At 43.8% G+C, this 16,235-nt stretch overlaps 1 protein-coding gene across 4 annotated transcripts in view; it reads right to left on the bottom strand.

The window, feature by feature from the left end:
* Positions 1 to 16,235, bottom strand: part of MYH10 (myosin heavy chain 10) — a 461,218-nt gene that overhangs the window by 392,162 nt on the left and 52,821 nt on the right. For all 4 annotated transcript variants that reach the window (XM_029600341.1, XM_029600340.1, XM_029600342.1 and 1 more), the window contains exon 3: positions 13,558 to 13,714. In XM_029600341.1, coding sequence (XP_029456201.1) covers positions 13,558 to 13,714 — 157 coding nt within the window. The remainder of the gene's footprint in view (positions 1 to 13,557; positions 13,715 to 16,235) is intronic.

Below are 16,235 nucleotides of genomic sequence, written 5' to 3'. Positions count from 1 at the left end.
TCCTCAGATGACTGTTGACAGATTTGAGGTCCAGGATGGGCCTGAATGTTCCCTCTTTCTTGGGGACGATAAAATAAATGGAATAATGCCCAGAATTTATTTGTTGTGGAAGCACTGGGGTTATGGCCTCTAGGGCCAGTAATATGGTCAGTGTAGCTTCCACTGCCACCCTCTTAGAGGGGTCGTGGCAGGGGGATTCCACGAATTTGTCCCGTGGAGTTCGGAGGAAATCCAGGTAATATCCCTCTCAAATGATAATTAGGACCCACTTGCCCGAAGTTATCTCGACCCATCTTTGGTAGAATAGGGCAAGTCTGCCCCCTATGGCTTCTTCCTTTGCACGGGTCGGCGTATTCTCATTGTGGGGCGCGGCTGGGGCCTGGACCCGAGCTGGTTCCCCTTTTGTTGTGCTTGTTCCGAAAGGACTGGTTCCTGCCTGTAGGACAAGGCACTTGATAAGTGTTTCTGTGAACACTGTGAACCTCTGACCCTGGAAGATCAGTCGCTGGTTTCTCTTATTCCTGTCCTCCGGTAGCCGCGGCAGTGGGGACTCGCCCCATTTGTTAGCAAGTTCCTCTAGCTTGCTACCGAACAGGAGGGATCCCTTGAAGGGCATTCTTGTGAGTCTCGTTTTGGAGGATGCGTCGGCTGACCAGTTTCGGAGCCAGATTTGTCTTTGGCTGCCACGGTGGATGAGACTCCTCTAGCTGCCATGCGTACCAGATCCGAAGCGGCATCCGCGAGGAATGATACGGCTGGTTCCAGAGCTTCCCCAGGAGTATTGCTCCTGGTTTTTGCTAGGCAGGCGCGTGTCACCACGGTACAGCAGGCCACGATCTGTAAAGACATAGCAGAGACAAAGGACTGTTTAAGGATAGATTCCAGACATCTGTCTTGAGCATCCTTGAGTGCTGCTCCACCCTCCACCAGGATAGTAATGTGCTTCGAGACCGCACAGACCATGGCATCCACCTTTGGACATGCCAGGAGATCTTTGGCGGCTGGGTCCAGAGGGTACATGGTTGCCAGAGCACGTCCCCCTTTGAACGTAGTTTCTGGGGCATCCCATTCCAGGTCAATTAGTTGCTGGACGGCTTGTAATAGTGGGAAATGACGGGAGGTCTAATGGAGTCCCTCTAGTAGGGGGCTCGTCTTAGGTCCCCTGAGGCACTTGTGCCCGGGATAGCAAGCTCTTTTAAGCTTGTGTGACCAGGTCTGGAAGCTCGTCCTTGGTGAAGAAGCGTCTCATGGTTCGGTGGGGCTCTGTCCCCAGAGGGAGTTCCCCTTCCTCCAGGGGTTCTGAATCCTCAGAGTTGTCTGTGTCCCTGAAGGTGGGGCTTCTGGACGGTGGGATCACTTCCCTGGGCATAGAGGGTCCCGGGAAGTTGAGGTCCTCTGGTGGAGTTTGTGGCCGTATTATAGGAGGCCCCAGTTGCATGTGGACAAACGTATGCAGACCTTTGAAGAATTCCACCCAGGAGATAGATGCTGGGTCTAGACTAAGGGACGCCGTGTCGCTGGGGAGCCCCGTTTGAGGAGGGGGGGGGGGTCCCGCTGTGCAATGCTAGGTCCAGTGTACTGTTAGAGAGAGACTGGGGCCTGGTACCGGGTGGGAAGGGCCATGAGTTGGATCCCCTAGGGCCTCTTTGCACTGTATACACAGGGCCGTGGCCTCCTCATGCTGTGCAGCTCTAATGTGGCATGCTAGGCAAAGGCCCTGAGCCTTGAGTTTCTTTTCCGGTGGTGCCATGACTTGTGCGCATAAAATACAGTTGTGCGCTCCGGTGTGTTGGAGTTGTGTGCGTATGTTTGTTGCACACTCAGGGAGATGTGCGCGCTGTTGTGCACACAGAGTTGTGCGCCTGGCCCAGTAAGCGAGTGGCTACGCACTTCGTCCATGCGCTCGGTACTTGTGCGCACAAGGTATTTGTGCGCACGGCTCGCAGCGGCGAACAGATCAAAATGGTGACTGCAACCACGCGGACAATATGGAGACTACCTCGGAGGGTCTCCACTTGGGAGGACCCTCAGATCAGAGCGGGGTCTAGCCCTGCTAGGGCAGATCAACCCGGGGGCACTGGTCCTGGCTGGCGACCTGTGCGACTCCTCGAGCTTTGGCGACTTTTGAATAGATTTCTACCTTACCTTGTCTCTGCGCTTCCCGATCTCGTTCTGGGTGGTCTCTGGCTGCAGGTGGAGAGGGAAAATACCTTCACCGCCGCGCTCAAAGTTGCACCCGCTGCCTCTCAGCCTCACCTGATGTCGGGGGCTAGGTCCCCGCCGAGGGTCGATCGCCGGACAGAGGCTTACCTCAGAGGGATCGCGAAAATCACCTCGGGAATTCTCAACTGGGGGAGGGACCCAATGGGTGTCACCGCAGGAGAGCGGGGCTCATCTGTAGAGGTAAGATTTCTTCTTATTCTTTTGGTTTTCTTTGGTGAAATTACTCTAACGCTGTGCGAGCGTGCATAGAGCCCTAACTGCTATGGAGATGGAAAATACTGAAGAGCTGCACTTCCTGCAGGGATATATGTAGTAGTGCTGACGTCAGATTGAAATCTGATCCGTCTCCCAACTGCTATCAGGAGTACACTATACTCATTGGTCCTGAGTCCATCTGCTACACGCTAGGAAATAAATAAATATTTTCTACCAGAAAAGGGAACCCTTGAGATCTTGAGTGGCTTGGAACCATTGTGACCTGAGGATCTACTGGGCTCCCTCAATGGAGATGTGTCAAGGGAATAACATGCATGGTTTATTCCACGAGGTCCAACAACCTCAACATGTCCCATTCTGATGTCTGCTTACGCAGTTGGATCCTTTCCACTGTGGTTACCAATATAATAGCCCTCTGTTGTGAAAGGAAGGCTCTTGCCCGAGTTGTACCTACAGTGTTCCCAAAAATGCCAATTGAGATATCGGGCTCAAGTGGGACTTGGGGTATTTCATGATAAATCCTACCACAGCAGTTTCTGACCTTTTTGGTAACATGGACCCCTTTTCCACCTTCAAAATTCACAAATCCCTACAAGCTTCCCTTTCATTTTTACCTGTAGTTAAATGCTATATATAGAAAAGTTATTAACATATTAGAGAAATAATTATATGCACACTAAACTCATTCATAAATAAAACTTTAAATGATGCTTACTAGAATAAACAGAATATATACTTGCAAAGCACAGCAGTAAATGTGTAAGAAGTATATTTAATAACTTACATAGTAAAACTACAGGCAGCCACACAGCTGAAATAACTGGGGGGAGAGAAAGAATGGCAGGAGATGGACTAGAGAGAGAGACTGAAATGTACTGAAAGAAACTTGGTGGTGATGGACTAGTAGAGAAAGCGGGACTGGTGGTGGGGGAGAGATTGCGGAGGATGGATTGGTAGAGAGTGAGTGATGGGGATGGACTGGCAGAGGTGGATAGAGAGACTGATGGGATAGACAGATGGAGAAAGACCCTGAAGGACAGATAGGTGGAGGGAAAGAAGGGGGTCTAATTGGGATGGACCATGGAGCAGATACAGTGGTGAGACTGGTGCGGAAGATGTTTTGAATCAGGCTCACCACTAAAAAGGATATATGGGGAGAGGTATGGTGTACATATCCCTCCCTACCCTCCCCTCCCCAACATGCAGGCCGATGCAATATCATGCGCTGAGCCTAGCACACAGATTAATGAGCGCTTGCCACGTGTTTTGGATGTGTGCTTTGGACATGCATCCATAACCTCCGATGCAATAAGGGGATCAATGCGTCCAAAATGCACGTAGCTAATAGCGCTCATCACATGTAAATTCCATGTAGATGAGGCTATTTGCTATTACCCCGCGAGGCAAAACATCCACTTTTTAACCCAAATTTTATGTCTGCCCGGAGCAGGTGTAAAGTCTTCCCATCTATCAAGGGCTCAACTTAAAAACAAACTGCTTTTCTATATTGTCTCGATACTAAGTAGGAGGAACCACAGAAAACATCACCATGCAAAAAAAAAAAAAATTGTTTAAAAAAAAAATATATATATATATATCTATCTATCTATCTATATCAGGTTGCACAATATACATGCTCAGGGCCGTGTATATTATGCCAGTAAATTAGTTGCTGCAGGATAAAATGGACACTCATAATGAGCACCTGTTTTGATAACCTGAACACACAGAGCACTTACATTTATTCACTGCTTCACTTACTGCAGATTGGTCCATTTACTGTCACATGTCAGTGAAAGGACCAATCCCCTTTCAAAAGGTTGTCCTGAAAGGGGTCTGGTCCACTTGTCAGTGAAAAAGTCCAGTCAGGAACAGCCCTGGCTGGGGGAGGGGGGAGCTCTGGCTATTCTGTTAGGCGCATAGCACTTCTCCTGGGCACCCGAAGCAGAGTGCTAGGGAAGCACAAATTATGCACTGCGCGTCTCTATTAGCACGGCAACTCATTTACGTATTGCATCAAGCGCCCAGGAGACGTGGATGTGCACACATTCAAAAAACATGTGTCCAGTTTGGACACATGGTTTGTTTTTTTTACATGCATGATATTGCATCAGCCTTATGGTATTTTTTGTAATTTTATTTTTTAGAGAGTCATCTGTGACAAAGAAACCACCCAGTTAGTTCAATCATGGCAGAGGTCCAATGGCTCTCTCCACACCTGCCTGTTACCAAATTCCATACATGCAGAGCTAGCACACCCCCACGCCTAAAGCAAGAGGCACAGATACAAACATTTTGCACCATTATCACAAAGTGCTGGGCATATATGTCAGTGGCATCTCTAGATAGAACATTCTAAGTAACAGAAACCCCTGACCAGTTTCAACCATCTAAGAAAACTACCACCAAAATTATTCAAGTGCATTAATTAAAAATTCTATATAGGAGTGGAACAGAATCCCAGCAAATTCTGCACTTCAAGTTCTACAATACCTTGTCTTCATAGAAATTCCTCCAACAAATGGTACAGAGCAGAACAAGAGCATCATTTCCTCTTACATTCATCATAAAAAAAAAAAAAAAAAAAAAATCAAATTTTGGTGTCACCTTATTAAAAGCAACACACACTCCCTCCACTACCAAGATCATATAATACAAAATCCTGCAAAAAATGTTCGAAGGAGTTATAGGAAGCCTGCCATATCATAACACCTTAACTGCCAGACTCAAACAGTAACAATCCTACCTTTAAAAAGGCAATACTACAATTACTACAATAGGCCCTAACACACCAATACAACTCCTGTTAGGAAAACTGAACAAGTCCAGCTGCTGTAGTTCCCTATATAGAAATTACATGCTAGCAGAATACCTCACCTAAGTCACACATGCAAAACACAGACCTTTGCCAAATACAAAATAAAGAGACCATAAAGTATAAAATACAAACACACAGACAAAAATTGAACTGGAAATTGCAGTGCAATAATAGAAAAACAAAAACCTTGCATTCCACATAAAAGAGGGAAGATTGTATGATTTAGATAAGGGAAGAACCACTTGTTCAGGAACCTTGAATATTTCCATAAGATATTTCTTGAACATATGTGGAATTCTAGGAAGGTTTATAAAATAAAGGTTTTTCCTCCAAATTACATTTTCCAAATTTTCTAGCTTGCTCTGCAAAATCTGATTTTCTTTAATCAAAAGCTTGAGTGGGTTTCAGACCTTAAACCTCTTGTTTAACCTCAAGTTTCTTCGTAAGAGTCTCATCTGAAGTTTACAAAGTCATAATTCTACTTTCATTATTAACTTTCACCACCAAAGGATTAAGTTATGCGGAAATAGAAGCCCCAAGATTTTCAATAGTCTCCCATATGGAATTGAGGGTAATCAATTTAGGTCTTATCAAAGCAGGTTGAACAAAGTTTGTTAAAAATCTTGAAGCGGGTGTAGAAAAACTCTGACTTGATCTGAGAATTTCCCTCTATTAGTGAGCCATCAGACTCCAAACTGGAGTCTTTTCCGGCTGCTCCTCCATCTCTCCCGACAGCGCTTAATCCTAGAGTCCCGGGTCTTCTACGTAAATCAGCCTGCTCCGCACCCCCCCCCCCCCCCCAGCACATCTGGGTCTCTGCAGGTAGCCTGGTTCACTGGAGAAACCCTCAAAATTGGGGAAAGTGAGACATAGATCCAGAGGGGAGGCATGCCAGTCTTCAACATCCTCCACATCCAAAGGACAATGCTCCTGATTGCTCCCCATGAACTATATGCGCATCTATCAGGCCAGTAACGGTGGGGTCCGATGAGGCAACAGGGTAAGTCCTTTCCTTAGCTCAACGTTTACGGCTTGAATGCGGCAACTTAGGAAAAGGAAGGAGTTCATGCAGGAAACACTGGTGCAGCCACCTTGGATCTGGGCAAGCAAGTTCTAAGGTGTAGCCTTCTCTTGTAACTGGTAAGACCCACTGGTTTAATGTTATCTTGGTTCACTCCTTGAAAAAGAGGGCCAACCACCCTCCTATGTTTTCTGGGGAAGAGTGGACCAGCCTCATCTCATTGTGCAGACTTTCCTTCTCTGGTTTCCTGACTGGAGGGATCCCAGGCTGATCTACCTGCCCCACAAAAGGACAGAGTCCTTCCAAACCCCTGTCTCTGGGAGAAGCCGCCCCTAACCTGGGCATCTCTCATCTCCCTGAACCAATGTCAGCCTGAGAAGCTCTTCTTGTTCTCTTTCAGTTTGTCCTCAGGCAATTTATACCCCTTGAACTCACCCAAGAGCTTCATCAGCTGCTCCAAAGAGAAAAGTTTCCTTGAAAAGAAAAAGGGTCATCCACCACTAGAACATCTCCTGGTCCTGAAGGAGCTTATTCCCCATCCTCAACACCCCCCCCCCCCCCCCGAAGGCTCAAAAGGATTAGAACTTCCTTCCCCCTGAGTTTTCCAATACGCCCGGGGCACTGTCTCCGAACCGGAATACATAGTTACCATTTTTAGGTGCCCCCCCCCCCACCACCACCACAAACCAGGGTCTTTCCTCTTCGATTTGGAGTGCCTCGGGGAGCTCAGAAAGCAGGGCCACTTCCTAACCCCTTCTGTCCTAGCAAGGTAATGTGCAAGCAAAGCACAAATCCATTGGGAAAGCCTCAGTGAGAGTCCCCTCATGAGGGCTCTTCAGCACCCCCTGAATCCTCTCAGGTACTCTCTCAATCAGGCACGGCAGGGGATAATGAAAGAAGAGGCAGGCCCACACCCCCCTGCTGACTCCTGTGATGCGGAAACAGACTCCCAGATGGCCACCATTCCTGCACTGCAGGGGAGAACTGCATCACCCGACTTAACTGATTGGGAAGACCTCACGGCATTGACCACCACCGTTGCACTGAAACAAGCCTTCCCCTCCAGGCTTGAACTTATCACACAGGCCAGATGAGGAAGAGATGAGTTGTCTTAGCCCAAGCATGATAGTGTTTCCCTGCCTTCATGGCCGCCACCATGCAATGTGCCTGCTCCTGCACATGCTATCAGCACTTACTGCTGGTCACCCCACTGCAGCCCCATGGTGCCTTAGCTGATCCCCAGTCACTCTTGCAGATTGCTGCTGCCTCACAGTGCTCCTACACAGCTTCCCGGATATCTAAGTAAAGCTGCTCCTTTCATTTCTTTAGTTTTAACTTTTATTTATTTATTATTTTTAAAGCTTTAGCAACGAAAAAGAAAACATAAGGGATACTTCCCTGTCGCAAGATGTCCAGAGGCTCCTGAGAGCAGAGTATGAGTAGTGGAGGAACAAAGAAGGCAACCAGACCGCTAGCTATCCACTCTTCCCCCCCCCCCCCCCCCCCCGTCCAAAGGCTGAAGCAAATTAGGGTCACCAAATCCTACTCACCCACAACTTTGGGGATGGTCCTTCCCAGAACCTAACACCTGAGGGAATATGATTTAAACTGAAAATTTTTTTTTTGTTTTTAACTTCAGACTGCAGGTTTACATCACACCAGGTGGGTGACTGCGCCAGTCCTTCAGTCCCTCCCTCGGCCCACCCACCCATACCACCAGCCTGAAGTGAGCAGCTGCAACGCCAAAGGTGCACAAAGGAGCGCAACAAAGGAGCCTGCCCCTTCGTGCATGCCTGAAGTGATGCCCACAGCAAACAAATCTAAATCAAGCCATAACTAAGCACCTCAAACTGGAGCCGGCCCACCTCATTAAAACAATCACTGGACTAAGAAACCATAGAATTTACACCAGAGGACCTCATAAGCAAAAAGAAGAAAAACCTAGTCTATCCAAAGATATATAACAATTACCCCTCCTGCGACCTCTTCCAGCCTAATGTTCACTCTTCTTTTACTATATGTACAGTCGCTATCAAAAAAAATCCCACTGATAAATGACATACTAGAAGAAGTAAATCCCACTATTTTCTGCATTACCGTAACATGGCTAAAAGGCAGTGATATTGTCCTCTTAAACCAGATTAACACAACCTACAATATCTTTCACTTCAGACACAAACGGAAAGGTGGGGGATCTCTTAATTTGCAAAAAAGAACTTAAACCCTACAAAGTAGAAATAAACCCACTTTACGAGGTTGCTATACTAAAATCTCTACTTCTAAATATTGGTTTGATATATAGCCCACCCGGGACACTCCAAAATGTTTGCTCACCTCTAATCGAAATCTTCACTAAATAGTTTCCAGCTCCATAATCAACTCTAATCATGGGAGACTAACTTACATGTAGATAGCATACCTAAATCTACAGCATGCAAAATCTTTCTAGATACTATGGAAGCCATGGGTTGGTCACAATTAGTTTCCAACCCCACCCATAGAACAGGACACATCCTTAACCTAATTTTCGCCAATCAAAATAACTGTGTAATAGACCTCAAAAAATATTGCCTAGTCCGATCACCAGCTAATAAAAGCTGAAATAACTCACCACACAAACTCACATAATCAATCCTTCGCCTACAGAAAAAAAGATTGTTTCAAAGATGCTATTAAAAATAAAATAACTGAGTTTGACCACTATAATGCCTCCTCATCTTTTGACTCCTGGGGATAAAAATCAATGAAATAGCGGACACCCTATGCCCATTCTAGACTAAAAAGTTCTGAAATGAAGGAAACTAAAACAAAAGAAACCTTGGCATACTGAAGAGCTAAGACACACCAAGCAGACCCTGAGAAAATCCAAAAAGCAACGGAGGAAATGCCAATCTATGAAATCGCTAGAAAAATACAAATCCCTATTAACAAAATACCGTGAACAAATCAAAGCCAAAAAAAAAAAAAAAAAGAATACTACGCAAAATAGTGGTGTAACATTTAATTCAAACTACTCTTTGAAACAGTGAAAAACCTAACCAAAGACCCATCCTCCTCCATCCCAAAAACTATGACTTTACAAAACACTCATGCAATGAATATGCCAATTCATTATTAAACAAAATCAATACACTTAAATCACAATTCTCCCATTACTTACCAACAAAAGAGCCTGAAGAAAAACATGGTCAAGTGAAATGGAACTCATTCAACCCAGTATCTAAACTCAAAATAAACCAAATCACTAAAATGAAACCCACTACCCACCCACTAGACCCTATCTCTGCAAGCATGCTGAAAACTAAACATAACCCAGACATTCACAATAATAAACTACTTGCTAGAAGAAAGACTGGTACCTGATAGAGCAAATGAATCTGTGATTAAACCGATCTTAAATAAAACTGTTCGGTAACTGTCCCAGTCATCCATTCTTCCAATCTCCAACCTTTCATTGCAAAAGTTCTAGAAAAAGCAGTTTTATCACAACTCAGGAACCACCTAGAAGACAATATACTATATCCAAACCAATATGGATTCAGAAAAACTGCTCAACAGAAACCCTACTCATTTCCTTAGCTGATCCTGTACTACAAGGCTTCAACAATGAATCATATCCTAGTTCTAATTGATTTAACAGCAGCATTCGACACAGTTGACCATACACTTTATGCCACCAGCTAAGAAAAATGGGAATAGATGAATGGAAACGTTAACAAATTATTCTCATCCTTCCTAAAAGATAGGACATTCCAAGTAAAACTAGGTAATCAAATTTCAGACACCTTCCCTATCAATACAGGTGTCCCACAAGGTTCAACACTCTCGGCCACACTATTCAACATATATCTGCTGCCTGTATGCACATTACTAGCAAATCTAGGAATCAACTTCTTCCTATATGCAGACATACAATTCTATATCCCATTCGACAAAACATTTGAGAGAACTGCGTCACTATCAATATATATGAAAGACATACAACAAAAACTTTTACAACTGAAACTAACTTTAAACACAAAAAAACACAAATAGTTTGGTTAAGGACAGACATGATAAATCAAGCCACCAACCCTAGACCTGGAAATCACTAATATATATTACTCCCTTGGATCAAGTAAGAGACCTGGGAATTCAGATAGACGAGAACTTCACTATGAAAAAGCATATAAGTAAATTAATCAAAAACAGGGTACTCCAGTTAATAGAGCAAGCAATAATAAATGATGTGATAAACACTGATATTAACGAAGCAATTAGTAATGAATGATGTGATGTATATTTAATAGAATTCAAACGACCATAAAAATGCACAAATATGAACTAAAACATAGTAGCTAGTGTAATTTCCTAGAATTTTTATGACTACAAACCAGAACAATTATACAATCAGGTGTCGAACTAGAAGTTGAATGCCAACACACAGTATGTGGTCATTGACTATGAATATGTATGCGGATCTTGTAAACAGTTATGATCTTCGTTTGGAACAACTGTATATAAAATGCCTAAATAAATAAATCTCTACCATCTGCTGGAGACAGAGAAATACTGAGGGACTGCAGGTGGCATCCTAATAAGTAGTGCAGTGTCAGTAAAGCTTTCCTTCTCTAGCTCCATCTATTGGTTGGGGAGCAAAACCCATGCATTGTTCTGGGGTATGAACAGGAACAATTAGTTTAAATCAATTTTCATCTAATTTTAGGCTGATTAAAGGCTGATTAAAGAGCAGCTCAAGAGCTGCACATGCCTCTCAAGGCCTCCAGCCACTGCAGGCCAAAACACCTGCAGTGTTTGAAATCCTGCCCCCTACCAGCAAAAGCGCTCACCTTCCATTACTATTGATTTGCTGTTTCAAGTCCCATCTCGCACTCCTACCAAGCAGTCAAAATACCTGCTGCTTGGTACTGCCAAATGAAGCATTTGAAGTGGGCCAAGTCCACCAGCAGCACTTCCCTGCAGGCTCTCTGGCCACACAAAAAAAAAAAGTGTAGTGCTGGAGAGCACAGGAGCCTCAGCAAGCATGCTGCCAAAGGAGAGAGGAAGTATCTGGAGCCACCACTAGTAAGGATGAATGCTGTTGCAACAGGGGAAGGAGGGGATTTTTCACTAGGGATGTGGGGAAAGAAAGGGACATGCTTGGTAGCAGATGGGGCAGAGATATGGATGCTGTTGAGTGGGTGGGTAGGAGAATCTACTTAATATTCTTTTGTCTTGGCTTCTGTCCACCAAAATAACTGATATTTACTGGGGGGAAAAAAAGTCACATTTTTCCACTGATTTTCTCCCATTTATTTTTATTAACCCTGAAATTCCCAGAAAAATAAAAATGAAGATTCCTACTTATAAGATAGGTAATCCTACCAGACTGTAAAGCAGGTTACACATCTCAATATGACCTGAATTACTCCACACTAAATCATCCAGGAATAGATGCTGCAAGATTCTTCAGAGTAAGTCCTATGGGGTACTGCTGGGTATACACACATGGACCTGCTCACAAAGGAAATAAACTCAAGAGACTTGTTCTAAACTAACAAATGCCCCCCAAAAACTGACTTGGTCAAGTAGCACCCACTGGTTTCTCCCTAATATGTATTAAAAAAAAAAAAAAGTTCATATGCCCTGAGGCTTTACTTAATTTTTTGATTTCCCAAACCCAAGTTGGATACTACAGGACCTCACTGGCTTAAAATTAGCAGCACTAGTTCTGGAATGCCAGTAACCCAGGCTGGGCTCAAAAGCAGCAGCCACTGCCAAGTTTAAGGTAGTGCTAAAGCTAGTGGTAGTGGCAATTAAGCTGAGGTATCAAAGCTAGTCTCTTCTTTTGAGAAGCAGCAGCTTCAGTATTTCCCTGCCCAAGACCAAGAGAAGAGAAGCATGACGGACTGCTGCAGAGAAAGGAAGTGGAACCATGTCTCATCACAAATTCTGGTTTAAAAAAAAGTTGATAGTCCCAGCCCTCCAAAAGCACTATGGTAGTGACACAGATGACTGGAAAGTGTAAAAGAAAATGTTATTGGCTCTGAACATCCTGGTCTTCCACTGAGGGGGAGGGAGGGGAAAATAAGTGCATTTCCTGTACCTCTAATTCACTGCTGAGATTTTGTGAACAGCAGCACCCAAGCAGAAGAGAAGGTACATAAGACTGGTGTAATGTATTTATTTATTAATTATTTACCACTTTTTTATACCGAAGTTCGTATGGAACATCACATCGGTTTACATGAAACGGAGAGAAAGGAAGAAGAGGAAAGAACTCAGAGGAAAAAAGTTACATTATAACAAAAATAACTGTTTAAATTAATGAGGCTGAGAGAAGAGAAAAGGATAGAGGAGGGCAGAGAGGCATAGAGGGTGAAGTTAAAGGAATTTGTAACTGGTATAAGAAGAACGTAGAGTTAACTCAAAAGGGGGGGGGATCTGTACAGTGGAGGGGGTCGTAAGTTGGCTAAGGAGGAGTAGTGGGGTGTTAGGAGAAGGCCTGTTTAAAGAGCCAGGTTTTTAATTTCTTTTTGAAGGTCTGGGTGCATGGCACAAGTCATAAATCTGGAAGCATAGAGTTCCAATGATAGGGGCCGGCAATGGATAAGTTACGGTCTTTGGTGGAGTTGAGGTGTGTGTGTTTGGCGGGGGGAATGAATAGTGTGCCGGTGTAAGAGGATCTGGTGAGGCTGGTGGGAGTGTGGAAGTTATAAGGAGGTGCTTAGCCACTGCATGTTTGGGTTGTGGAGGGTTTTGTGGATTAAAGTGAGAGTTTTGTAAATAATTCTAGAAGAGACGGGGAGCCAGTGTGGGTCTTTAAGGATGGGAGTGATGTGATTGCACTTTCGAGAATTAGTGAGAATACGGGCAGTGGAGTTTTGGAGCATTTGCAGAGGTTTGAGAGAGGCAGCAGGAAGGCCAAGGAGGAGAGCGCTGCAGTAATCAGTTTTGGAGAAGATTACTGCCTGGAGGACAGTATATTAAGAAAGCACTACCCAATGAGCAAGATAGAATTGGTAAAGATAAGCAGCTCTGGCTCAACACTGAAAATCAAGTCAACTTTTTGAACTAGAGAGCTCACAGCAGCTTTATTACTGATTAGAGACTCTCCCCCCCCCCCCCCCCCCCCCCCCAAAACAAATAAGGACAGCCCTTTCCACCAAACCCAAATGTTACTTGGCAAACATTTTATAGGCAGCACAAATTCCACTAGAGTACTTCATATAAACCAGGTCAGCCTGTTTCTCAACCAACTGTATAACATTTAGCTGACACCCTTAAGAGATTCTCTTACCTTGTAGCATGCATCTATAAGCAGCTTCCGAAATGGCATAGATGTGTGGAGGTATTTCATGGCGCTTCTTCCCTCTATACATTTCAATAATATTTTCAGAATAAATGGGAAGGTTCTTGTAAGGATTTATAACCACACAGAACAGTCCAGAATAAGTCTAAAAAAAAAAATGAACAAATGTAAAATATAGAATGAGTAAACATCTGGACTTGAGATTTATCACAACAAAACTTTGCAAACCTGAACGAGTGATTTAAATTACCTTTTCACAGCCATCACATGTCAAGAACCTAGCTGTCAAAACTGGTATACTGCAATTAGTTTGCATGTTTGTTAAATCATTTTTCTGCTTTAAATGTTTCCTTCTGTAAACAAAATGATACCTATATACTGGTTTAAAAAAAAAAAATCTTAATTTTTCCATACCACTATACCGTGTTTCAGAAAGTTTGGTCACAGTTCTATGTTATTGCTCTATATAACACAAGTCAAGTTGTATAAAGCAAGTTTACTTACCACAAACTGTTTTCCAAAGATAGCAGGCAGCACAGAACAGATTCATCTCTTAGCTAATAAGTTTGAATTCTACTGAGCTTGTGTAGTAATTCCCACATGGACACTGCCTTGTGAGCCTCCTCAGTCAATATCAGAACTAGTTCTAGGTATGTAGTCTACTCTGCAAGGTGGTGGGCAGATATTTCACAGGGCTAATTCATCCTGCTATGTATGGAAAACACTGTTTACGGAAAGCAAACTTGCATTTTCCAAGCAGGCTGAATTAGCCATGACAAAGAGTCTCCCAAGCTGATTGTTGCAGCAGAGTGTTTACTCTCCACAATGGAGTTTGGGTTGCTTACTCAGACTACTGGAGAACAGGTTATGCAAAATTGCTCCTCCAAGTTTACTGTTAGTCCTCAAGAGATCAACCAGACAATGGGTGGGCAAACTATGGCCCATGAGCCAAATCCGGCCCATGTATTTAAAATTTACAATATGTGCATGGCCTGAACGACAGGCCCTGTGTGCATGGAAACCTTTGATATTTTAATGTCTCCATATCTCACTTATCTCGCTTTTCCTCTAGGGTATACATGTTTAGATCTTTGAGTCTATTCCAATATGTTTTAGAACAAAGACCACCGACCATTTTAGTAGCCACAATCTGGACAGACTCCATCCTGTTTATATCCTTTTGAAGGAGAGGACTCCAAAATTTTACAAAGCTATTCCAAGTGAGGTCTCAACAGGGATCTATACAAGGGCAATATCACCTGCCTTGTTCTTCTGACCATTCCTCTCCCTATGCAATATCTTTGAAAAGACTGGAAGGGGCATCTGAAAGAACAGTCTTTTAAAAGCATAGGAGCAGCATCTCGAAAAAGACTCTTGTTCAGGCCCTTTTCAGAGTTACTGGACCACTACATTCTACTCCTTGAGCTGAGTGACCATTTCTCTGAGATTCTCAAAGGTGTTCCCCCTAATCAAGGAAGATCCAACTTGTCAAACATCGCGGTAGTTGCTGGCTCTCAAACCAGGCCATGCATTGAGTTCTGACAGAAGCAGTTAAGGTAAGTGAGATGGTAGCAAAAATCGAAGAATGACCTAAAAAAGTGGCATATGTACTCTTCCGCATCCAGATGCAGCTGCAGTATCTACCTTCTGTCTGCTGAAGGAAAGGTTTTGTATGCAATCATGTAGGTATTATACCATTTAAACCTGGACAGATGAAATACGTGCAAGCTAGAATGGAGCTCTGAAGGAAAAGATAATGCTCTTCTGGAAACTGTCAAGCAGCCTGGAAATCCTTCCTTGGAAGTACATTGGAACAAACATTTTTTGCCTTTTTTTTTTTTTTAGGACAGATTGGAAGATAATTGGACTAGTCCAAATCCTGGTGATTTTTGTACTCTATACTGGATGTCTAATTTTCTTGCTGTAAGGGCATAAGTGATGGGGTTTTCACACATTTTCATTTGCAGTAGTTGCAGGATATTTTGAACTGGGATAACCGCAGGTTCTGATGGAATGTAAAGTTTGAAGGAGACCCAAGACCTCCTTCTGAGGAGCTATCTTTTCACATATTCATGCCAAGCATCCCCTTTTTATCCAAAAATGTTTAGAAAGATAGGTCTTCTGGATGAGAGGAGGAATGCTCTCAAGGCTCCAACAGTGGTTGACCCCTCTGCCAAGCCCAAGGGTGTGGGAACACTAACCCAGAATCCCAAAGATGAAGAAGGTGACTGTGGAAGAGAGTTAAGGGGATCCCCTCAGGCAACTTGGAAGGGAATAAGCCTGGTCTAGAACCTCTGAACGGCTTGACTCTGCTATAAGCAAATGAAATGAACCTCCCAGGAGAGAATCTGATTATGTATGTTATATATAACAGGGGAAACTGGGACTTCTTCCTGAAGGAGAGTAGTAGCAATACTGGAGAGAAGATAATAGAAAGCACTTTTTCTCCTTGGCCAAAAAAAGGCAAGAAATTTTTTCCCCAACTCTTCTACTTGAGTGGTTAAAAACCTCTGAACTGGTGTGGTGGTGGTGGAACATAAGAACATAAGAAATTGCCACACTGGATCAGACTAAGGGTCCATCAAGCCCAGCATCCTGTCTCCAACAGAGGCCAAACAAGGCCACAAGAACCTGGCAAGTACCCAAACACCAATCATCTTCAGAAA

Source organism: Rhinatrema bivittatum, chromosome 4 (genome assembly GCF_901001135.1).
Source record: "Rhinatrema bivittatum chromosome 4, aRhiBiv1.1, whole genome shotgun sequence".
NCBI lineage: Eukaryota > Metazoa > Chordata > Amphibia > Gymnophiona > Rhinatrematidae > Rhinatrema > Rhinatrema bivittatum.
The sequence above is the reverse complement of the archived record's forward strand: the minus strand, read 5'-3'. Positions and strand labels throughout refer to the sequence as shown.